Below are 27141 nucleotides of genomic sequence, written 5' to 3'. Positions count from 1 at the left end.
AATGAGCAAAACAACAACAACAACAAAAAACACGAGACATGAGACAACACGAGCAAGAAACCTTGAGAGGAACCAGACACAAAAGGAAACATATCTTCTTCTGGGTGAGACCAGAGACAGCGATTATAAATCATTACCTTTTACACTGAGCAGGCGTAACATTATGACCACCTTCCTAATATTCTGTTGGTGCCAAATCTTTTGCTGCCAAAACAGCCCTGACCCGTCCTGCACTGTGTATTCTGACACCTTTCTATCAGAACCAGCATTAACTTCTTCAGCAATTTGATCAACAGTAGCTCGTATGTTGGATCGGATCACACAGGCCAGCCTTCGGACCCCACGTGCATCAATGAGCCTTGGCCGCCCATGACCCTGTCACCAGTTCACCACTGTTCCTTCCTTGGACCACTTTTGATAGATACTGACCACTGCAGACCGGGAACACCCCACAAGAGCTGCAGTTTTGGAGATGCTCTGATCCAGTCGTCTAGCCATCACAATCTGACCCTTGTCAAACTCGCTCAAATCCTTACACTTGTCCATTTTTCCTAACACATCAACTTTGAGGACAAAATGTTGACTTGCTGCCTAATATATCCCACCCACTAACAGGTGCCATGATGAGGAGATACTGAGCGTTATTCACTTCACCTCTCACTGCTCATAATGTTACTCTTGATCGGTGTATAATTGTATATTATATAATAAAAAACTGCAATAAGGTAAAACTAACCGCAAAGGACGAGTGTCTAATCAGGACTACCCTGCTCCTGCATTGTGCATGTTTTGTACCTTTAGCACGTATCCTTCACCGGTACGAGAGAATTGATAATAGATAATTGGTATAATTTGGTCATTAAGGGCCACTGATAAAGTCCTTGTAGCGCTTTACTCGAAAAGCTAATTAATTTTACCTTCCCAGGTAAGAGATAAAGAAGTTCATTTATTTCTGTAAGTGGAAACTTACTGATAAGATTGCTCGAACCCTTCCTGCTCCATTTCTTAATAACTAGAAAAACATTATGTTAGAAAGATCTCCTCTTGCCCAGGTACATTTTAAGGTTTTAACTTAGCATCATTTACATAAATATAACACACATAGCAAGCGTGTTCAGCAGTGTACAGTTGTTGTCCTGGTGAATACACGTGACAGAGGGTTACTTAATGTGTTTGTGTATACTGGAGGGAAAGATAGAGAGAGGGGTACAACATGGTACTCGCTAATACCGAGCAAAGCGGCTCAGTTCTCTCCGAATGAATAGCATTATTGTGTGTTTAATGAGCGTCCAAATTAATCCCACAACTAAATTCTCACACAAAAACCCCCTCGAACACTAATTTACTAATTTGTCTTTGCGGATGGCGTCGATAGTGCACAATTCACACTGGAAAAAAAAACCCTCTAGTGTCGTAAGGGAGAGTCCTGTCTATTGAGTCTTTCGGTTTCCCCCTCGATCCGACAACTGAGACACAAATCACAAGGTGAGCTCCCTCTGCTGGTTTCACCGTGTCCTCCTCCGGGATTAACACGGGCTGTCATCAGCGTGTGTGTGTTTAACTGTTGGTATTAACCTGCGCTTTCATCATTGTGTGTGTTTGTGAGCAGAGTACATTCTGAAAGATCATAAGAGCCTACTGGGGATGTGTAATGTGAGGGAATTTATTAGCAGAAATAGAAAATGGAGCAAAACTGGCTGGGAGAGTTGGAGGGGAGGAAAAAAAATGGGCAGGACTCTTATGGGAAGTCACATGGAAGCGGTTTTTCGAAGCGATTCTACAGTGTTACAAACCAAACTCAAGGACACACATTTTTTGTTGGACAAAACATGTTCTCGATACAAAGACATGATCCGTAAAGGAAAATCTGAATCACGCTCGCACACCAAGTTCACATGAGGAAACATCACAAATGACCAGGCTTTAACGAGAAGGTGACAATTTAGTTCAATTTAATGAGTCTCAATTAGCATACTGTCTCTCTCTCTCTTTCTCTCTCTCTCTCTCTCTCTCTCTCTCTCTGTCCGTCCACTACAACAATGAGTCTCCAGGGAGAGGTCCAGCACATCAGCAGGCATGGAGGCTGTTCCCTAACACGCTGCACTCTGTGTGTGTGTGTGTGTGTGTGGTGATTCTCCTTCCTCAGCCAAACTATGCAAAAGGAGGTCAGCTGGAGGAGGTAACGCTGTATTACAACACGTATATCCCACACTGTAGGATAAAACCTCCTCAGAAAGCATGTCGAGAGAGATAACAGAAACGAGAGACATGTAAAAGAATGAAATGATGGATGAAGGACAAACAAATGAACTGTACCGAGTGGGTGCAGTATTATGATGTCAGCTGTGCGAAGCTTTTCAAGAATCCAACTGGACTTATAAATGTTTCAAACAAATGCATCGGATGCACGTCATGTGACTAAAATGAGAACTAATCTAAAATCATGTGTTTCTTTTGACATCTACGGCCGGAAAGTTAAGCAAATCGATCAATATTGCGAGCTTGTTATAGTATACCTAAGATGTTAAGTCAGTTCTTGGTTTGGACCTAATGTGGGACATTAACATTTTAGCAATTCATAACAGGTCTGAGTTTATTCTGCGAAGAAATCAACCAAATAAATCATTTACTGTTGATCTATAAGTAGACACGTTGACCTGAATATTTTGTGTGGTCAGAAATTAGTCTCATAACACATTGTAGATCTAAAACTAAAGTAATAGGTCACTAAGCAGCTCATGTCTAGGAGTTTATGTAGAGTCTGTGGCCAAGAACAGCATACAGACACAGAAAGAGGGAATTTCACTGACATGACAGATGACCAACCTCAGAATGGCTCCTTTACTCATCATGAACTGCTTTAATTACTTTTAAAGGTGTGTGTGTGTGTGTGTAAATGCCTATATATGAGAGAGCCAGACATTTCATTTCTTTCTTTTAGATAAAGTTTTGTAAAATGCAAATAATATATTGTAAATGTGTGCAGAATACAGTCAATAATAATAATAGCACAATTTAAAGATAAATTAAATAAAATAAAAGCTGTAGTCTTCGAGATTTTGAAGCTTGTGTGAGAAAAAAAAGTAAGAGATGCTCTGTGAGTCTTGAAGACTTGAATCAATGATTCAATGATTTTATTTTGCACACCATGTCATATTTATTTCTTCCACTTTATTTGACTTTATTGAAAAGAGTAATGATTTTGAATAATACCCATACTGCATTATATTGACCTATAGTGTTATAGTATACTTGGAAACATTGCAATACATTAAACCCCAGCTTCTAGTCTATTCTTTGTCTACTTTTCCTGATCATGATCAGATGACAAGCCACCAGTCTAACCCCTGGAACAAATAATCAATTTTGTCAGCGCTGCAATGATGGATTGTCTTGCAAATATGATGTCCATGATGCATGCGGATCGTTATGCGATTTGGAAAATGTGGGCAGTGGACTGTTCAGACTGAGGACAGCTAAGGGTCACATGCTCAAATGAAATAAGAGGGGATTTGAGCAAAACTCTGGCTTGCGATATGAAAGACAGAGTGGAAGGGGAGGCGACAGTCTGTTTCTGCCTAATGAAGCACATCATGTTTGGGTTACATGGTCTGTTCTACTACATTTTACACAGTCTGTAACACAACATGAAGATGGTCTAACACTGCTATGTTGAATGCAGTACATTTTGAGTTGAAACAATTTCTGTAATTGTTTCTAGATCACCACAATACAACTGTCTACATGTGCACATGCACCATACTGCCACTTCCTGTTTAACCACACAGCTCGAGCAGTCAATCATAATAGCCTTGGGACAAAAAGCTATCGGACATAGACTAAACCAGCATGCACAGGATGCAGCTGAGTCTAATCCATCCACCACAAAGCTGGAAAATGAGGGACAAGGGGGAGACAAAAAAAAAAAGGAGGGATGAGAGAGAAACAAACAAAGGCGATGGGATGGAAAAGGAAAGGATTTGGTAATCAGGGAGAGAGAATAGCCTGTGCTCATTTGATTAAATCTCTTTGTCTGCTGATAGCGATAATGATGTCTTCTCCTTCGTTGCTTCACCCCCACAGCTCATCTCTCAGCCTCGGAGGAAAGCCTGGAATTACTGCAGCATTTCAAAGAAGCCAATCATCCAAGCACCGCATGAGAGAGCCACACAGCACACACCACGGATGCAAATCCTTCACTGTGACCCACACAGCACATTCCTGCACTGAGCTAAGCATTCATTTAACGCTCATTTCAGCATTTAGCATATGAAGAAGCACCGCACAGCTGGATTAAAGAAAGCTCCCAGAACGCCGAGATATAACAAGCAATGATGGCTGGATCAGTGATATTAAAAGCAGCCATTGGTGCATGCCGAGAGGAGAGAGCGCTAGCTCTGTGTGAGACAGAGTCATATGACGTTATTCATCAGACAGGAGGAACTTATCTCAGAGCGTGAGAGAGAGAGAGAAGACAGAAATGAGACGTAACAATGGGAATTATAAGGACTTATATTTATATCCATTCAGTACGCTACAGGAGTTTCTAGAAATCTACCTTCATGCAGAATTTAATTCCAGGCTTAATCCGACAGACTGACTGATGAGGGAGTAAAAATTATGTTTGGATTTAGAGTATCAAAGTAGTAGGTTGAGATATATTAATAGAACTAGTGAGAATATAGCTGTTTCTGTATTGTATTAACCTTTGAAACTTCTCAGGGATCCAGAAAAGCTCTTAGTACTACGTGCCTTTCTTATTAGTATCACTTAATTATTAAGCAATTAATAGTTAATAATTAAACAATATGTTGAGACTCTAATAAGGGGTTAATGTTTATGGCAGTAGTAGTAATAACTACTAGGAGTGGTAGTAGTCATAGTAAACATGATATAATAATAAAAGTAATAGTTATAATAATCTTTAGTAGTAGTAATAATTGAGCTAATAGTAATAATAAGCAAAATAAAAACAACAACAACAACAACAACAACAACAATAATAATAATAAATTATTTTATAAATATATTAAAAATAATGATCATTTTTTACTTAATCCTTTATTAATTACTGGGTATATTTGTAGTAGTATTAATGGGAGTAGTTGTTTTAGTGATGTTATAATAATAATAATAATAATAATAATAATAATAATAATAATAATAATAATAATAATAATAGTGGTTTAATTGTATTATAAGTGCTCTCTATGTACTCTCTACTCCACTTAACTACATATACATATAGTAGTAATATTTGTGGTAATATTTATACTGATGGTCATCATAGTTGATAAATACTACTACTTCTAATAGTAGTAGTAGTTGTAAAAAATGTTTTAAAAAATACTGCAAAAAATATCAATAGTACTTGATTAGCATTACCACTAATCACTAATCGATCACTAATAGTTGCAGTAATCAGCAGCAGTAGTAGTAGAAGAGGTTGTAGAGTATCGTGGAGTGTCATGAATTTCATGTAATGTTAGGTGTCCATTCAGTACAGTGTACATTCAATACATATAGTGACCAGTGCTAATAGCAGTACTAACAGTCATAGTATTAGTAGCAGTTATAGTAATAATAATGGTTAGCTGTATTTGACATAGTTTAATATAGTAGCAGAATACTTATTAGTATTATTCATAGCACCATCGGCAAGGAAAACAATTGTCTACTTTATAAATACATATAATTGATAATCAGTTCAGTATCACTTCAGCTACTGAGGGTAGTCCTTGATATAATATGCTTTAACATTATTAATTGTAATAACTGTATAGTATGTATATATATGTAATAGTAGTAGTATCAATAATAATATTAGTATTAGTATTATTATAGTTAGTCATAATAAGAAACTCAAAGCAATGGTATTACTATTAAAAGTAGTGGGTATGAGTAAAATGTTAAATTGGAGCTTAGTGGTTAAGGTGTTGAGTTACTGATTGGATGGTTATGAGCTCATCACCAAGTTACTTGCTGGGCCCTTGAGCATGGCCCTTAACCTTCAACTGCTCAGTTGCATAAAGGGATAAAATGGGTGTCTGCAAAAATGCTGTATATGTAAACTATATAAAGCAATTCAGTATCAGTAATGATGGATAGTAACAGGAGGGATCATAGGAAGTATATTATTGGTTCTGGAAGGAAACTAAGGACAAACTCTACACAGCAACTGGCTTCAGCACACACATTCCTCCTTTTCTGCATGGTGTATCCCTCAAATTCCGGTTTAGCAGCGATACTAACAGCATTTACCAAATTAGCCTCAGCAGCTGGGGAGCCATGGTGTTGCTGAGTTTTCAATACATGAACCCACTAAATCTGCCTCTAATGTAATTTGCTATCAAGAGAAACACACACACACACACATGCTTATAATAAACTGTGCTCACATGCTCTGACCAGGTCATGCTGTGACCATGCATTAAGCCAAGTGCTCTCCTACTGACAGAGATTAGAAATGACTAGACCTCTACATGCCACCATCATAAATACACAATGGCATCGATGTATCGGCTTCATGATATATATTCCAGTTTCTCAAAACTACTAAAGAGTCGTCCATCATAAAGGAAACAGGAAGAACCGGTGCTGAATGCTAAACAGTTTCAGACGGTCTGTGTTTGGCTGCTACACACCATTATATCATTGCTATTAAGTGCTAAACTTTATGAACCAGGTTGTCAGAGGCGTCCTGCCTCAGGCCAGAGAGACAGAAAGGAAGAGGAGGAGAACACAGCAGGGGATGAGTTCTGGTAACGTGCATGAGGAAATCCTCTGATCAATAATTCATACCGCTGTAATTACATACATGTGCCTCGGAGAAAAGCAGAGGGGAAAAGAGGCGAGGCAGTGCTGTTACACATTACTGTCAAGTATTTCAGCTATAGCCTTTTTTTGTCACAATGTGTGGGAGAAGGAACTCAATTACAGCAAGAAACAACAGCAACATAATGCGATACTAATTACTCAGTACTAAAAGGAAACAGAAAGTTATGCAAGGCGGAATATTCCATTTAACGTAAAGTATAACTAGAGTTAAAGGTATACTAAGGAGGTTTACTATAGCATCCGTGCATGCTGCATCCTCTATTGAGGACTTAATAATGGACGTTTAAGGTCATCTGTATGAGAAGTAAGTGAATTCATACACATATGAAACTAATTTATTTTTCCTAGAATGCTTTCTTTAATGCAAGCCTATATCTATGATATTAAGATTTATACTTCTAAAGACGGGCCTACTTTTTCAGAGAAGACGAAGGGTTTGAAATGAGCACAAAAACTTTTTTCCTCCATTGCTCCAGTGATGAAAAGTTTCATAAAACTCAATAAATAGCACCTTCCGTCTCATTCAAGGACTTTAATGAAGTTAAATCCATGACCTTTAGACGGATATGTTAAAGCTTTAATTACAGAATTCAGCATCTGCCCTTTAGACGTCCATTATAATTGACATCATAGCGAAGGTGTTTTCTCTGTACATTTTGAAATTCCTCTCGATGGTAATTACACCATAGCACAGATACATTAAGCCATTAAGGTGTCCTTTGATAGTGGTTCTTTAGTGCAATGTTCAGGTGTTGGAATAATGCTTTCTTCAACTGCCTTCTTGATGGAAAAGTGACGAGTCGCTCGTCTCGGAAAATAATAACACATAACTTAGCAGGTATGAGCCTGTCCTGCCTTTCATGACTGACTGACACCTCGAGGTCATTCCATAGACACTTAATTATGCAAAATAAGTTGAATTTGACACACAAGGAACGCATATGCAGAGGAAGGAAAAATTCTAATAGCCACGCGGAATCATAAATCATTCTAATGAGGATTTTATCGGCTGCTTATGGGGCTGCTTTATCCTGGAGTACTGCTGTCATTACAATATCTCCACACCTGCTATATTTAGAAACACAAACTCTTATATCCTCTTATGAACCTGAACCGTTCGAGAAATGAAGAAAATCAAATCAGCGAATAGGAAGGAGAGAAAAAGAGATTTAAAACGAAGAGAAATAAGGGTGCCAAAACTGTACTTTCCTGTATCTTATACCTGAGAATGAGCATGTGTTTTAAACAAAAAGTACCGCTCCTTAAGGTCCAGTTGTCTATTTTATTACCTCATGATTCCCCAATTCAAGCACCATACCCGGGACAAAGAAAAGAATTAATTCGGAGTGAACTTAAACACACACATAAGCACAAAGGCATGCACAGTCCAGTCCCACTGCGTCCTCTATCTCTCTGTCTCTCACTTTCCCTCTCTTTCTTCACGTCTCTCTTCTTCTTACCCGTTCCTCGCTGTTCCTCCGGAGAGTCGCCACAGGCAGTTTGAAGAGCAGCCTGCGGCTCCTGCTAGGCGTTACAGCCGCCTGGACCACCATGCTCCCTGACTGACTGAGAGAGCGTGTGCCACGAGCCGAGTGTCCCGGAGCAGACAGACGCTCTCGGTCTGTCCTCCTCTCCGTCTCCACGGCTCCCTTCTTTTCCAGACTGATGCTCTCGTTCCTCTCCTCTATATCACTGTGTAAAATCCGTCTTGCTTGTTCCCTCTAATCTTTTCTTCTTTTATCCTTCCTGTAAGCATGCAGTGTGTTTGCCTCTCGGACTCGCTCAGCCCATTCTCTGACAGCTCTGCCGCTTTCTTTACGAGGTATGTGTGTCTTTCTTTCTGAGTTAGTGCGTGAGAGCAGGAGGGAGGGAGGGAGGCTCTTCTCTCTTTCTCTTCCTCTCTCTCCCTCTCCCTCCCTCTTTCTCTGTAAGTAGCAGAATAGCTCCTGGGCAGAGAGCACTAAATACGTCAGCTCCTCTGGTCAGGCGCAATCCAGGTCACTGGATTAATATGAGCATACATGCCCAGAGCAAGTCATGTGACCAGGCACGAGGATCTGTTTGTGCGTATGCATGTACTGTATGAAAGGACGTCGTCCCGATGTTTATACAATTTATGAGTGTATACAATAATGTATGTGTTTGTGGACGTGTGTGAAAGGAGGTGTGTACCTCTGTGTTTTGCACAATGACCCAGCTCACTCTCAAACAGAATATTTGACGTTTCGCCATCTGGTGCTCAGATTAGCTGTAAATCACATGGCTGCTTTTACCAAGCTGTCCGGCACACACACACACAAAGAGAAAATACCCTTAAGCTGCCAACAAGATTACACTAGGGATAACTATGTGTGTGTGTGTGTGTGTGTGTGTACTGGGGGGGGCAGATGGGGAAGGTTGAGGTAATGAACAGAAATCATGTTAAAAATTTAGAACAAAAATGATATTATCAAGGTACACACCCCCTCATTACTAATAAACATGATTGTAGTGAACTGATTATTTAATCAGATTATGTGAAAACAGAACTACTTAATGCTACATATTATTTAAGATTCCAGACTGTATGATATACTACCACACTCTAACACTGTTTTCACAGACAAAAATCACACTTTGTGAAAAGATTGGAGATCTCTACAAGCTTATGACTCAACAGATACAACTTTCACCCTGTCGTTAGTTCATTACATCGTTGCCATATCCATCTGTGGCCAGGAGCCAAGGGAGCAAAATGGGCTGTGGTCAATGGGTGGGACAAGTGGAATTTTCAATCACAGCAACACTAGAAAATCGTAGAGCTGAATCTGTGAGCTCATGTATCTGGAAGAGGGCAGATAGCGACTTTCTGAGTGTGTTACACTGCTCTGTGATGCAGCATAAGCAGCAAGATCTCGTTTTCTGGCTTGATTTGTCTTATAAGTTAGACATCATTCTCATAATCATACAAAAGTAAATACACAGAAAATATGAAAATCATAAACATGCTTTAATATGTATAAAGATAGGCTTAGAGCTCTTAAATATAATCCTGATCTGCAACTAGCTGATCTGGAACCTGTCTATTAAATAAAGCTGCTAATAAATTTCAAATAGAAAATATTTTTAGAAATATTTGGCCTGAGATTTGACAAGTTGAACAGTGATACTTTGTCATAGACTAAATCTTAAATCTACACAGAAAAGTCTTCCTCTCAACTCCATTAACTGCCTTGATTTATGAATATATATATATATATATATATATATATATATATATACAGAAAAAATATTTATTTAAAAATATATTTAAAGGATATTTGAACCATTTTCTTGGTCCAGAAGAGTTCCTAAACTTTCCCCTTAAAGAACCCATATTTTATTTTAATTGCCTATAGATTTTGTTTGACATTTTTCATAGGAATAATATTTTTAAAATCACCATTGTCACTAAATTAGAAAATAAGAGAACTTATTCTCTTAGGCTTATAGGCTTCACAGACGTCCCTGAAACCCTGAATGAAAACCATGGGCATAGAGTAGACAAAAAATATTACTAAATTAACTGGAGTTCAAGCCTCGTAATTAGATTACTAAACTGTCTGTGAAATAAAACAAACTTATAAAAAGACCCGTGATGTCAGAGATTCCTGCTACATCTGGTCAAATTTACGGTCAAGGAGCCAGAATCATCTGGTGGAAAATCCATCTTTATCCATCCACAATAATAAATCTGCACAAAACATTTGCACCATCCATCGCATATATATATATATATATATATATATAGGAGATGACATTACTATCTGAATAAATGACAGTCTGTGGTTTATAAATCTCCTAAAGCAACGACTTGAACATAAATCTCTTATATATTGAACAACAACCAGACACACCCTGGAGTCGATTATAAAATACAGCTTTGGGATGGTTATTATTATCCATAGAGAAAAGAAAAAATATGAAGGAACGGTGGAGATATAATTAGACCCGAAATGAGTTCGGATATCAGACATCATGCTATGAACAGCTATATTTAACATTTCTAATAAAATCATAATCGTACAAAAACGGAGCCAGGAGATATTGAACAGGATATCCGGCTTTCCATAATAAGCCTCTACAGTAAATCTTAAACATCTACACAATCTCGTGGTTAGAAGGAGACAAAAGACTATCTGGGGAGTTTTGTCTCTGACACACACTACAATGCACCCCCCTACCCCTTACACACACACACACACACACACAACCCTGAATTCATCTCTGATTAGTCATCAGAGCCCTGTGCATGTGTGTCAGTGTGTGTGTGTGTTAGAAAGAAGGAAGAAGCTAGCTGTCATCTCTTGTCTTTCATCTTCAGAAGGGGTCTAAAATAAGCAGAAAGGAATGAGAGAAAGAGATAAGCCGTGTCTCCTCCGATATCCACTAATCATTTATTTAGTTGCCCGCCGAATTCGGAATATTAAAGTCGTGCTATTTTTATCCCTGACACATGGAGTCATTCTGAATGTCGGCGATGACTCGGAAAAGCAGGATTCCTGATTCCCTTTTCTGGGTCAAACTGAAAGACGGCTGCTGGTGCATTCATTCTGACTCGACGAGGATGTGGTGCTTGCTACTTGTTATGTTTAACACACACACACACACACACACACACACACACACACACAGTAATAGACTCAGGCACATGGTTCGGGAAAACTCCTGTGTACTGCAGTAAATTAACCTGTCACACACTTGCAGTTTGGCTAAATGAACTTATGTTTTCCAACCAACACAATACCCCCAAGAGTCACTCAGCGCTCACGACACAAAAAGAGGAGGGAGGGGTGGAGGGGAAGGGGGAGGTCTATAGAGAAAGAAAGAGGGGGAGAGGGAGCCGGGTACTGTAGGCGATAGTGTGGACTTTAATAGAGGACTGAAGCTCTGAGACCCAGAGACTTCTCCTATTCATGGTACAATCATAGCCCATGGTGTGTGTGTGTGTGTATGTGTGTCTGTCTGTGTTTAGACTCTACATCTTATGTTGGACACTCAGCCGCAGGCGAACATCCATAATAAAGTTTCAGAAATTAGCATATCTGTTGCAAAAGTGTGTAAAAAAAGGCATTAGGAAAAGACACAATGTAATACCCAGAGCCTTTGTGTTCTATCCCGAGTATTCACACACTCATTTGATACACATTAGTCATGTTGGGTGGAGTACAAATTCATGCTGGCTATGATAAACAGAAAGGGGGGGGGGGCAGAGAGAGAGATCGCATCTGGAGAAACTGTGAATAATTAACTGGTTGCAGATTGTACATTTGTGAACAATAAGCTAAATCCACATGTGTGTGTATGTGTGTGTGTATATGTCTGTTAAAGCACCTGAGTGTGTGTGTGTGTTTTCATTTCATTATGGTTTTAAATCAGTCCAAGCACTTGTTACCTGTTTTTCCTCAGTTTTAATTGAAAAATAGTTCTGGAAAATTTTTTATTTTTAAGTAAAAACAATAAATAAATAAATAAATAAATAAATAAATAAATAAATAAATAAATAAATAAATAAATAAATGTATATAGAGGCATGGTCACGAATTAACAAAATAAATGCAAACAATACAATTTATTAAAATGCTTTTCTGTGCCCCAAAGAACCTACTACTAGTCCTAGTAGTGCAAGTTCGAAATTTATACTGAGCTATATTTTATTACTGAAATTCTTAAAATGAATTACTGAATTATTAAGATGATTGAAAATACTCTCTTTTCAAAACATAGTCCATTTCAGCACAAGTTTCATGACATATGATTGAAATTACCGGGCTCATGAAATAAAATAACTGTATTGAAGTCACATGGTAACACACAAGCACACGGGTTGTTTCGAAATGCCTCTGTAGTCTCTGTGGGCTAAAACAATGTACTTTCTGCATTTGAGTTAAGTTGTCTTTATTGGTTGCATATTCGTTACAGCACAGTGAAATTGTTTCTTTACATATCCCATCCTTGGGAGTTGGGGTCAGAGAGAAGGGTAAGCCATGGTGCAGCGCCCCTGGAGCAGGGTGGGTTAAGGGCCTTGCTCAAGGGCCCAATGGTGGCAGCTTGGCAGTGCTGGGGCTTGAACCCTGATCTTCCGGTCAATGACCCAGAGCCTTAACCACTTGAACTACCACTGCATTCTGAAATGTTCCATGTTTATCTTCTTTTGCATTACCATGTGACTCATGACTATGCAGAGAAGAGTAGTATTTACAGTTTCTAATGCCCATTATGGTTGGAAAATGTGTTAGCTTCATGGTTAAGGTGTTGGCCTAGTGAAGGTTGGAAGATTGTGAGTTCAAATCCCAAATCCACCAAGCTGCCCCTTATGGGCCCTTGACCAAGGTTCTTAACCCTTAGTTGTATAAAATGTGATAAAATTGTAAGTTTCTCTGGATAAAGGCATCTGCCAAATACTGGAAAAAGACAAAACATATTCAGTATATAAATCCTATTCAAACAGAGAAGTGGTAGAGTTTGTGTGAATGATTTATACATTGCTATGCACCGTATGCAACAGAACACTGATGTTTGTATAGAGGATGTCGCATGAGATCTTATCAGCTATTACAAAAGAATGAGTTGCATGTGAACCTCTTTTTCACTGGAACTACACCCTGTTTTAGGAGCTATCTCGTAGTCATGCAATCATTCATGTTCACGTCTATTTTTGTACGGAAAGCAACCATTTCAGACACGAGGCAAGACATGCTCTAATTTTTTAGCATACGGAATGTGATAGGTTCGATGTTTGTCACATCACAACCTGAGCTGATACCTAGCTAGTGCTAGGCTAATGGAGTCGTTTTGGATATAGAGGGGAGAAATGGCTTTTAAGGAAGGTGGAGATATTTTTAAACCAAAAATATGGCAAGTATGAACATGGAAACTCTGATGAATGGCACCACAATCAGAGAAAACAGGGAGTTCCCTTTTGGCCAAATACAAACATTCTACAAAAGGACTGAAGAGAGAGCACATTGCTATCTGAGTCTACAGTGAATACATGGTCTATTATACTGAACATAACAGCATGCACTCACACACACAATCACTGACAGAGAGAGAGAGAGAGAGAGAGAGAGAGAGAGAGAGAGATGTGCTAATACTCATTCATATTTCCAGTAAACAGATTTAGGCTGCTGTTCCTGCTTAATAACTGAACTGAATACTTTCATTATGAGGCTGACATACAAAAAGAACACCTTTAGTTCACCCCATAAAGGCACACTCATGTACACACATGCACACACACACACACACACACACACACCCTTCCCTCTGCCACCAGTAACAATGCCTGGCTTTTTAAATACATGCGCTCACAATAGATAGCGCTTTGAATACAGCAGGGACACCACGATGCTGCCAAGTGCTGAACTCGAACACACAAAGACACACAGACACACTGTTTCAGTGTGTGTGTGTGTGTGTGTGTGTGTGTGTGTGTGTGTGTGTGTAATGGATGGGTAATAAAATAGAGTCATGGGCAGAGCTGGCCTTCAGTCCTCGCTGCTGCTCCCATGGCGACAAGTGACAAACTGCAGCCGATGCCCTGCGCCACCCAGCACGCACACACACACACACACACACACAGTAGCAAATCTCTGAATCTTTTGATCTTTGAAAGTTTAAAGTCCATTCAGCTTAATTGTTCAGACTGACCGGCTTTGTTCTCGAGGGCTTTCTACCCAAATAACTGAGAAGAGAGAAAAGTTCAGACATTCACACAACTGTAGATATGACTTATTTTAAACAGATGACCAGAAAAACCTTCACACGCTCGCTGCCCTGCCATCTCAGACCTGCATATGTACTCAAAGATTAAAGTTTAGCTAGAGCTAGCTATTCTCCATGGCACTTTAGTGAAGTTGATTTACTTTTATAACGTGTAGCATATCTGTGCATGAGCATAATATTATGAATAGTGTCTACTTCCATACGACGGAACTGCTGGTAAAGGTGTAACACGGTATAGAGACATATCCGAACGATGAGCCTCTTTCACTTTCACATTTTTCTCTTTGAAATTGCTCCAGTTTCACGTCTCCAGTGGCATTGTTTGCATTCAGCAGTACAGCGAGCGTGCAAAGACTAGCATGTTGTTTTCAGTCTTTACTGAAAGGAGCTTTGCAAGAGTTCTCACAAATAAGATGAATATCATCGATTGAGGTTTATTTTCAGGAGTTCCTGCAGACTCTGGGTGTAAAATAACACCGTTGCAGTTTTTGTTATCATGTGGAAATCTTTTCACAAGTAATTGACTCCCATTGGTGGGATTGGTTACTCTGACTGATCTTATCACTCAACCACTTCAGTATCTACCTGCTATTTGTTCCCCACAAAAAATAAAATAGTATAACCTTGATTTCATATCCATTCACATTAGACGTGTATTGAGCTGATACGAAGGAAAAGTAAGTAGCACAGAATGCCAGTGCTTCTGGAGAGGGTTGCTAGTACAGCTTTGCTAAGCCGCAAAACACGCTAGTACGAAGCCTAGCATGTGGCATGTAAATCAAACGACCAATTTTCACACTGCTAGGTGTGTAATTAAGTCATTAGCTTTATATGCAGTCTCACCGGAACTAAATTATTATATGCTTTTGTCAAAAGATTAAAGACTAAAACTAAATTCCAGACCACAAATGGTTAATACTTCACTGGATGTGTTAGAAGCAGGAATCAACAGAAGGTAATCTAAATGCAGCAGCTGCTTCTGTGCCTCATTAGCCTCAAGATACAATTATAGAACCACAAGACACGTCTAACTTTTAAATTTAGGACAAACCTCAGTTCTGGGGAGATTTCTCCTCTTTACCTCACAGAGACAGCAAGGAACCTATAATCAGCCTAAACATAGCCATCGCTTCTGCTTGGTTTCAGAGATAATTTCCAGAAATATAGAGATGATTCAGAGAAGAAACTAAATCGTGAAAAGCTTTTGGACCGAGGACTGAGCGGAGTGAGTAACGAAGCCTGAAGGTCGAACTGATGGATGGCAACAACAAGCTTCTGCCTCTGATCGAAAATAAGAGTAAAACATTTTCTACAAACTTGCAATGCTCACACTCATTAAGTCTGGAATTAAAGCAAGAAAGTGTCATTGATTCATCATCATCATCATCATCATACGAGCACAAACGCCCCACTGTGATAATGCAGCTATCTGCCTCAGCTGGAGCGTTAAGATGAAAATTAAAGTGATTATGTTGTTCCCCCACTTTTTTCTTTAAAATATTGGAACACACACACACACACACACTGTTACCTTACAAGTAACCCAGTAGTTCTGGATAAGATGTATAATAGACTGTGCTCAAATAATATATTATTAACACAGGAACATGACTTTAAAAAACAACACCAGTATTATATCTACTTTTTTTTTGTTTTCCCCCCAATTTTATTTGATTATGGAGCTCAGCTTCTCTTGTCCCCTTTCCCAAAGCCACACCCTTCTTTGGAAATTACATAGACCTCATGAGTTTCCTTTTTAGGAAAGGCAGCTGTCTTCTATAATGGGCGGGGCTAAATTTTGGGCTGGAAAAAAATATATAATTTAATTAAAAAAAAAAAAAGATTAAGACACTACACCACTGCTACCAGAAAAATAAAATAAAAATAAAATAAAATAAAAAAAATAATTCAATAAATAAATAATTAAAAAAAAAATGAAAACATCCAGATTTTAGAAGGGTTTGTCACACCATAATGTATTTTTATATGAATTTTGAATTTTATATGATTTTTTAAAATAATTTATATGAGATTTATCATTTATTATCATTTATTCAGATATTAGAGAAAATATTTAAAAAATAATAATAATAAAAGAAAAAAAATATATATAAAATAATTATTAATGTTTATATATATATATATATATATATATATATAACATTTTAATGTCCAAAATGACTGAAAATACCACTTTATATGACACCTTTAAGAAAATTATACTATTATTAAATATAATTAAAATAATTAATTAAATTAATTAATTTTTTCTTAATAAAACCTTCTTTGCTCGATGAGAACAGTAATGCCTGAACCTTGTTGAATTGGGAGCAGCAACACCTAAAGTGGAGTAATTAAATCTGAATAATAGTGTATATAACATTAGAGGTGATTAGGAGGTGAATTACATCCGTCTTCTATATTTCTAAAAACAGCTTTAAATGAACAGAGTACTAGAGGATATGAAAGTACAAGTATTTGTAATGGTTAAGACTTTCGCCAAAATTATGATGTCATAACACTGGATTAGTTAATACTGACAGATTCGTCTTTCATTTTTTTAAGACTTGTAGTGCTCATTATTCCATGATGATGATGATGATGAAGATGAAGATCACTGTACTGAGCACAACAAACTCAGTCTTGTAAATAAAAGAAAAATTAATCAATTTTCATCATCATCATCATCATCATCAGAAGCAGGTGTGTGTGTCATAAGGCTGGATAAGACGTGTGATTGGATGGAAGGTTTTAGTTGGATGTAGGTATAGAAACATTTAAATACCTAGTATGTAGCTTTGTGAGGAAGGTTTTTCCCTAAAATATTTCATTACAATACTAAAAAATAGAGCTGAAACAGATCAGTCTAATAATAAAGCAGTGACTTAATGACTGTCTTCATCCTAATCCTCATCTTCCTCAGTGTCAGCACTAACAGCACTAACAGACAGATTTCACCTCACCGGAAAAGTACAGTGAAAAGTTCATAAGACTTACAAACACATCCATCAGCACATGCTCCAGCGTAGACTCCAGATTGTCCAATCGAGCTGCCAAAGTCATGATGTCACACGCAGTCTGATCCCAAACCTACAGCCACGTCACTGTGCACTAAAATCAGCTCTCTGCACAAGTAATTACAGCTTCTCCTTCAACCTCAGACCTCTGAATCCCAGGTTCTTAAAGCTCTGGCAGAAAGTTGCCATACTGCAGACAGGACGCAGACTGTGCTGTCTCAGTGTGCATCAGACTCAAACATGCCAACTTCATCCTGTTGAGAGTCTGAGTGACGTCGCTGAGTGTGTGTGAATATCTCAGTGTGAGCTGCATCCGCTTGTCCAGATGATCAGAAACTTCCAGAAAGAGTCCCTTTGTCACTAAGTACTTGTTCACATTTAATGGCTATGAGATGACCAGCCCCTTCTCTCTCTTACTGTGTGTGTGTTTGTGTGTGTGTTTCCCTTCGCACTTACAGTTCTCCTTATCAGTGCACACCTCTCATAACATCTCCCAGTAAAACATTATTACTTATAGCACACACACACACACACACAGTTTTTTCTTACTATGCTTAGAAGAGAATCACTACTGTTATTAATCTAATGCAATTCTACACCTATTTTTTATTTTATTTTATTAAAACACAAAAGTTTTTTGGTATGAATAGCAATTATCTATCTGTAATTGGCTACTAAACAAATGTCTATCTATCTATCTATCTATCTATTTATCTATCTATCTATCTATCTATCTATCTATCTATCTATCTATCTATCTATCTATCTATCTATCTATCTATCTATCTATCTATCTATCTATCATGTATACATATATATATATATATATATATATATATATATATATATATATATATATATATATATATATATATATATATATATATATATATATATATATATATATATATATATATATATATATATATATATATATGCACAGGATGTCCCAGAGACAGGAAACCCAGAACTTCCCAACACATAACTCGATTAGTGAGGATGACTATTTCATTATGTGTGTGTGTGTGTGTGTGTGTGTTGCTGGGATCCGTGCAGACACACTGGAGCTCTTTGTGCATCTCATGGAGCTCTTTGAGGTTTCTGAGTGCCCGAGAGTGTGTCTGTGTCTAAAGCCTGTCCCATTCACCCGGGTCGTGTGATCAATGCAGCGCTGTGTGGCCTGTTCCCGCACGCTCTCTCGCCGCCACTCCCTCCCTCCCTACGGCCTTATGTAAGAGCACACAGCAGGGCAGGGGGAGTTTCTGCTATTGTGTTATTTGTGTTATTGTGAAATCCGGTATGCAAGAGGATTTGGGTGGACTGCAGTTTTTAATGCTTTGAGGTTCAGTTCAATGTTATTGCTGTTTTCTAGACTTTACAGTTTCCTATGAGCTTTACTTCAGCTTCCAGTCACATGCTGTTGTGGACTGATGGAGAGAGGGTGGAGGATCTGGCGTGTGTGAAGGATACAATGAAAAGGCATTAAAAAAGTTTTGCTACCAGCAGCTTGTCTCCAGCAAGCTGTGTTTTTCTTATTAAAATTCTGTAAGCCATGATGTCTTTCCAGAGAAAAGAACTGACATGTTCCCACCATAAATTTCATGTTTAATACAGATTACATGTACAGATTTCCGCTTCATTGTTTTCTCTGTCTGTCTGGCCATCCATTCATCCATCCATCCGTCCATCCGTCCATCCACCCACCCACCCATCCATCCATCCTTCCATCCAAACAGCAATCCATCCATCAGCTGCCTTTCTGTCTGTCTGACTGTCTGTCCATCCATTCATCAGTCCAGCCAGCCAGCCATCCGTCGGTCCGTCTGTCCATCCATTCATCAGTCCAGCCAGCCAGCCATCCGTCGGTCCGTCTGTCCATCCATCCATACACCCATTCATCCTTCCATCCTTCCATCCTTCCAAACAACAATTCATCCATCAGCTGCCTTTCTGTCTGTCCATCCATTCATCCATCCGTCAGCTACTTTTCTCTTTGTCTGTCTATCTATCTATCTATCTATCTATCTATCTATCTATCTATCTATCTATCTATCTATCTATCTATCTATCTATCTATCTATCTATCTATCTATCTATCTATCTATCTATCTATCTATCTGTCTGTCTGTCTGTCTGTCTGTCTGTCTGGCAATAAGTCCATCCATCCATCAGCCACCTTTCTATCTGTCTGTCTCTGTTAGTCAGTCAGTCCATACGTCCATTCATCCATCAGCTACCTTTCTGTCTGGCTGTCTATCTATCTGTCTGTCTCTGTTAGTCAGTCAGACAGTCCACCAATCCATCCATCCATCCATCCATCCATCCATCCATCAGCTGCTTTTCTGTCTATCTATCTATCTATCTATCTATCTATCTATCTATCTATCTATCTATCTATCTATCTATCTATCTATCTATCTATCTATCTATCTATCTATCTATCTATCTATCCACTCATCCGTCTATCTGTTCATCTGTCTATGATTTTTGCAGTAGAAGACGAGTATGACGTGTGTGACGTGTGTGATGAGTTTACACTCTGAACTGTAGAGAGGAATTTTCTTCTTTCAACATTTTAGGAAACTGGATATAACCTGCCTTCACCTCCTACAGCTTCAGAGACACTCTGACATCACAGCTGATGGAGGACTTCCTTCTTCTGAAAAATATCCTGATGCAATATTCCAGAATATTTACAACATCTCCTGCTCTCACTGCAGTTCTCTACTAAGATAGACAGACAGACAGACAGATATATATATATATATATATATATATATATATATATCTATATCTATATATATCTATATATATATCTATATATATATATATATATATCTATATCTATATATATATATATATATATATATATATATATATATATATATATATATATATATATATATATATATATATATATATATATATATATAGATAGATAGATAGATAGACAGACAGACAGACAGACAGACAGACAGATAGATAGATAGATAGATAGATAGATAGATAGAGCTTTTGTAATGGGATGCTATGACTCCATTAATAGTTTAAAGCTGCTCTCCATCTGCAGCTGTTGGTTTGTATGTCAGAGCTGAGGAATGATCATAAAACTAAACACGCAGCGCTCATCCGATTAGCACAGCTGCATCAACACCTCTCTCTCTCTCTCTCTCTCTCTCTCTCTGTCTCTCTCTCTCTCTCTGTCTCTCTCTCTCTCTCTCTCTGTCTGTTTACTTGCTTGAGCAAAGTTTAGCTTGCTGCCATGGCAACCACAAACTTCATTCATAGTTAATATTCATGAAACACCAGCGTGCATAATATAGAAACCACACTGTCAAAATATCTAAGTGCTTTCTGTTCGAGATTCAGAATCTCATCGGGGTGAAACACACACACACACACACACACACACACACACACACGTGTATTGAATGCAAATTTTTTTAATGCATCATTATAGGTGCTATCATGAGGATTGTTGTACATGTCTCCTGTACATTTAAAGGCTGTGTGTGTGTGAGTGTGTGTGTGTGAGAGAGAGAGAGAGATAGAGAGAGATTAACTTAGAACACTCTATGATTTGTAACTCTATTGAATCACACAATACTCACTGTATGCTCTCAACATGTTTATTATTTCTGCACAAAGCTACACATGGTGTTAACAGCTATGAGCGTCCTTTTTCGCTCCAAGCCAATCTTTGACTTGTAAACGACGTGAACACAAAGGATCGGATGGAATGAAATTCATTTAGAAATGACTGTCGAAATTATATATGACTGACAGCAGAACGCACATCTCATGAATGACCTCTAGAATTCCACAGACTCTGTCACAGTGAAACTACACACACACACACACACAGCTCTGACAGCGTGACATTGATCTCCAGGGTGACCCTTTGAACCTAAGAAGCGCTTGGCATGGTAATGAACTGTGCTGATGTCTCACTTGACTGACTCTATGAAGTGTGTGTGTGTGTTTTGTGTTAGATTTAAACTGCAGTGTCAACATTTCAAGACTTAAAACACACTACATTACAATATCATCATTGGATGAAATTCACTGTCCTCTTATATCAGTTAAACTGAACATAGCCCCAGGTATTTGGGACACGCCCACCCGAATGATGTAAGCCAAGATTCTTGTACATCACCTGCAAGTGGCTACTTGTTACTTAATCATAGTTTTTGTTATTATCAGCTCATTCTGACATTTCCCAGCTCCTGTTCTCCCTAAAGCCTTTTCCAGAAACTCCTTTTTTTGTTGTTGTTGAATTGTATAACATACACATTGCTAGATTTCTTAAGAATGAGGGAGAAAAAGCTTCCCATCATCTTGGCACTGTGGTTATTTATGAAGGGTTGAAGTATTTGAAAATAATTATTTCTCGGTATTTTGCCAATTTGTGCAATTCACTTCAATTCAGTTTTATTTGTATAGCACTTTTAATAATGGACATTGTCTCAAAGCAGCTTTACAGAGCATGAGAAACATAGTACAAAAGTCCTAGATGTTAGTCAAAATCATCCCTAGTGAGAGATCCTGAGGCGACTGAGGCAAGGAAAAACTCCCTTAGATGGTATGAGGAAGAGAGGAACTAGACTCAAAGGGGAACCTCATCCTCATTTGGGTGGACACCAGAGCAATTATAAATTGCTATAAACACCAGAGAGTGTGATTATAAATGATTATAAACACCAGAGAGTGTGAATATAAATGATTATAAACACCAGGGAGTGTGAATATAAATTATTACAAACATCGAAGAGTGTTATTATAAACACTGGATAGTGTGATTATAAATGATTATAAACACTGGATAGTGTGATTATAAATAATTATAAACACCAGAGAGTGTGATTATAAATAATTATAAACACTGGATAGTGTGATTATAAATGATTATAAACACTGGATAGTGTGATTATAAATGATTATAAACACCAGAGAGTGTGATTATAAATAATTATAAACACTGGAGTGTGTGATTATAAATGATTATAAACACCAGAGAGTGTGATTATAAATAATTATAAACACTGGAAAGTGTGATTATAAATGATTATAAACACTGGATAGTGTGATTATAAATGATTATAAACACCAGAGAGTGTGATTATAAATAATTATAAACACTGGAGAGTGTGATTATAAATGATTATAAACACCAGAGAGTGTGATTATAAATAATTATAAACACTGGAGAGTGTGATTATAAATAATTATAAACACTGGAGAGTGTGATTATAAATAATTATAAACACCAGAGAGTGTGATTATAAATAATTATAAACACTGGAGAGTGTGATTATAAATAATTATAAACACTGGAGAGTGTGATTATAAATGATTATAAACACCGGAAAGTGTGATTATAAATAATTATAAACACTGGAGAGTGTGATTATAAATGATTATAAACACCAGAGAGTGTGATTATAAATTATTATAAACATCGAAAAGTGTGATTATAAATGATTATAAACACTGGAGAGTGTGATAATAAATAATTATAAACACTGGAGAGTGTGATAATAAATAATTATAAACACTGGAGAGTGTGATAATAAATGATTATAAACACCAGAAAGTGTGATTATAAATAATTATAAACACCAGAGAGTGTGATAATAAATGATTATAAACACTGGATAGTGTGATTATAAATAATTATAAACACCAGAAAGTGTGATTATAAATAATTATAAACACTGGAGAGTGTGATAATAAATGATTATAAACACCAGAAAGTGTGATTATAAATAATTATAAACACTGGAGAGTGTGATAATAAATAATTATAAACACTGGAGAGTGTGATAATAAATAATTATAAACACTGGATAGTGTGATTATAAATAATTATAAACACTGGATAGTGTGATAATAAATAATTATAAACACTGGAGAGTGTGATTATAAATGATTATAAACACTGGAGAGTGTGATTATAAATGATTATTAACACTGGAGAGTGTGATTATAAATGATTATAAACACTGGAGAGTGTGATTATAAATGATTATAAACACTGGATAGTGTGATTATAAATGATTATAAACACTGGAGAGTGTGATTATAAATGATTATAAACACCAGAGAATGTGATTATAAATGATTATAAATAATTTATAATAAAGCTTTTATTTTTCATTTCAAAATTGTATTTTTTATATTTTTATTGTATATTTGTTTTGTGTGTGTTATGAATATTCTAGGACTGTGATGATCACAGCTGCTGTTTGATCTATAGACTGTTATTTTGATTTAAATTAAATGAATTAAGTAAATTATGACATTTCTAAAAACGGTTGTTGTTGTTGTTGTTGTTGTTGTTGTTGCAGCTGCTTCTGTTCGGGGTCGCCACAGCGGATCATCTGGTCTGCATGTTTTTACTTGGCACAGATTATTTTTTTTAATGCTGGATGTTCTTCCTGATCCAACCCTACCATTTTATCCAGGCTTGGGACCAGCACTGAGAGTTAACTCTTCAATGGCTGGGTTAGCTCCCTGCCTGGAAATCAAACCCAGGCCAAGGCAGTGAGAGCACGGGATCCTGTTGTTGGACCACCAGGAGGCTCAAATGAGGAGAAACTATTAGAACAAACATGAATTTAAGTGTATACAGGGTCCTGATTAATTTGGTCAGTCACGAACAACAACCATGATGCTTTCCAACAGTGGAAAGTTTTGAAGAGAAGTTATTATGGATTGTTCGCAGATCTCTCCTGAGTGATAGATATGCTTTTCCAGAATTGCTGGTGTGAAATCTCTAACATTTTAACATGGAAACCTGCCCTGACCTTCTTTTAGTGGACGCTGCATTCAGTTTTGAGGAAAAATCCACAGATGATCAGCTACTTACATGTTAAATACTGTAGGTATCTCTCTCATGTCTCAAACATGACATTATGAATTCATCAAATTCTCACAAATTTCACTTTATAACTTCTTTTTGTTTGATGGTGTTTATAATAAAGTCATGAGATACACGCTTTTTTGTCTCTCTGTGTGTATAGGCTGACTAATATCCGTACAATTATATTAGGATACTGATTAAATCATTAATAACAATATCATCAGAACAGTGGATGATATTTTTTTTATCTGACGTACGATGGTGTGTTTTGTTTCCACCAAGTTTGTGTCCGTTTCCAGATGATTAAGAGTTCAAGTTCCAGCACCAGCAGGAGTTGATGGCATTAAGCCTGCAGCTGGAAGAACACTAAGAATCCTGTCACAGCTGGAGTTGTAAGTCATTCCCCTTTATCCCTTAATGATTCTGGGGGTGACTTTTCTGTGTGAAGAGGGATTGTGTGTATGTAGTCTCTCTAAAATACTCCATCTTTATACACATAATCAGGTTCTGGAGCACTTGGAATGGCATTTTCAGTGCCAAAAGTTTTCTGTCTAGTGTATATGAAACTAATGAGAAATTGAGCATTGACAAAGAGTTAACTGACAACTGACCTTTTATATAGTTTACGCTCGAAAGAACGATATAGGAAATTGTTCCTGCCGAGTGCTATCAGACTTTATAACTCCTCTGCCCAGGTCAGATCTATGATCACCAAACTGGACAGAGCTACCTCTATTGGACACACTCTAATAACTCTCTAGAAATAGCCTTTATTTGTCACATATACATTACAGCACAGTAAAATTCTTTCTTCACATATCCCATCTTTGAAGGTTGGGGTCAGAGCACAGGGTCAGCCATGATACAGCACCCCTGGAGCAGAGAGAGTTAAGGGCCTTGCTCAAGGGCCCAACAGTAGCAACTAGGCGGTGCTGGGGCTTGATCTTCCGGTTAACGACCCAGAGCCTTAACCACTTGAGCCACCACCACTCCTAGTGCTTCAATTCGTTCTGGATGTGAGCTCTTAAGGTGAAAATTTGTATTGTGATACATATTTTCCCATAACAATTAATGTAAATGCAGATAATCTGTTCCAGTCGCCCTTAAATATTACCAATATTACCAATTTCCACACACTTTTGCACATAAATACAATCAAAACATGTAGAAAAGACAAGCATTTCATGTCAAGGGTCCTCACAGGAAGTCGTGCCACCAAGTTTGGGCTAAAAATAGAACAGATCACCTACACCACCAATCTGTCAACAAAAAAACGTGCGGAAAATCACATCGCTTTTGAACGCATGCCGAAGGTAACGTAAGTATTGTGGGTTGACTCTTTATAAAAACAGCTTTTGCTGACAGAAAAAAATTCGGAAACTTGCTTCACTTGGCTGTCCACTGACGCTAACAAGTTCTGAGCGGCTCCTGGACGTACACGCAACTTAACCAGCGTTCGGTTCAGTTCGGTTCATTCTTATGCCAAAAATGCTTTGTATGCCAATGCAAATTTCTTACAAAAAGTCAATCCTTGTGGTGAAAATTCATAAGGGAGAGCATTCATTAGCTCGTATATCGTTAGGACGTTTGAGGTAAGAGAGTGACAATGGCTTGGATACATCAAAATCAACTTCTGTCCCGAGTTAAAACTCAACCCCACAGTGCAGCGAGTGTTTGTCAGATTTTACAGTATCACATGGCAACAGGTTAATAATAGTGTTTTAAAAGTGTGGCATGGTGTATAAGGAGAAAGCTAAATAAAGGATTGATGGGATAGGAAGGAATTATTATATCCCATCATTTAATGAATAAAGGGGATAGGAATGATTTATAATATCAATAGAAAGACAGAGAGAAAAGGGAAAAGCATAAAAAATAATAAGTAAAGTGAGTAAGAAGGCACTGATGAGTTGTATATTTTCTGCACAGTGTAAAAACTTTTGATTTGAAAGTTTTTGAGGCAGTTGTTGGGGTAAATATTTATATGGAAGGTTATCAGAACTTCTATAGGTATTTATAAGAAAGTAAAAAAACAAAACAGATTAGTGTGTGTGAGTGTGTGTGTGTGTGTGTGTGTGTGTGTGTGTGTGTGTGTGTGTGTGTGTGTGTGCGTGTGTGGGGGTTGATTGTGAAAACACTGAAATATTTTAGTAATTGTTGTATTGCTGAGTCACTGCACTGTCAGCGTGTCCTTTCCTAGGAAATGGTGTGTGTGTGTGTGTGTGTTGACTACCACAAGGCCCCCTGTCCTTGTGTATCTGTCTACATCAAGATGATCTCCACAACAGGGTGCAGAGACGTCAGGTCTCGCTCTGCCAGCGCATTTATCCTTTCATCCTCACCTGTCTTTCTTCTCCTCCTCGCCCATTTCTCCCCCCCACACACATTCCTTTCCCATTTCAATTGCTTTTTTTTAATTCCTTCCCCTTCTTCCTCCTTCACTACCTGTCAGTTTTTCTATCCTCCATAGGTCACATCGGTTCCATCTGCCGCTCCATAGCCCGAGGCCTTCAGTAATATTACACTTCTACCTGCTTCATTAAACAGAAATTCTTTATTTTTTTGCCGTCAGCGCCTGTATTCATCAAATTATAATGTGGATTTGCAAATGAAAGAGTAAATGCTGGAAACTCTCTATACCGACACCTGAATGCAAATCAGATGGGAAAAAAAAAAATA

General features: G+C 37.7%; 1 protein-coding gene across 5 annotated transcripts in view; it reads right to left on the bottom strand.

Moving 5' to 3' along the window:
• frmd4a (FERM domain containing 4A) overlaps positions 1 to 27141 on the bottom strand; it is a 162455-nt gene that overhangs the window by 87145 nt on the left and 48169 nt on the right. Inside the window, exon 1 of one of the 5 annotated variants that reach the window (XM_058388469.1) lies at positions 17581 to 17797. The exons of 2 other annotated variants lie outside the window; for them this stretch is intronic. In XM_058388469.1, coding sequence (XP_058244452.1) covers positions 17581 to 17646 — 66 coding nt within the window. In that variant the 5' untranslated portion in view covers positions 17647 to 17797. Of the gene's footprint in view, positions 1 to 8297; positions 8783 to 17580; positions 17798 to 27141 lie in introns of those variants that run through there. 2 more of the 5 variants (XM_058388466.1, XM_058388465.1) reach the window with 2 other exon arrangements.

This window comes from Hemibagrus wyckioides, linkage group LG04 (genome assembly GCF_019097595.1).
Source record: "Hemibagrus wyckioides isolate EC202008001 linkage group LG04, SWU_Hwy_1.0, whole genome shotgun sequence".
NCBI lineage: Eukaryota > Metazoa > Chordata > Actinopteri > Siluriformes > Bagridae > Hemibagrus > Hemibagrus wyckioides.
This window is presented reverse-complemented; position numbering and strand designations above follow the sequence as displayed.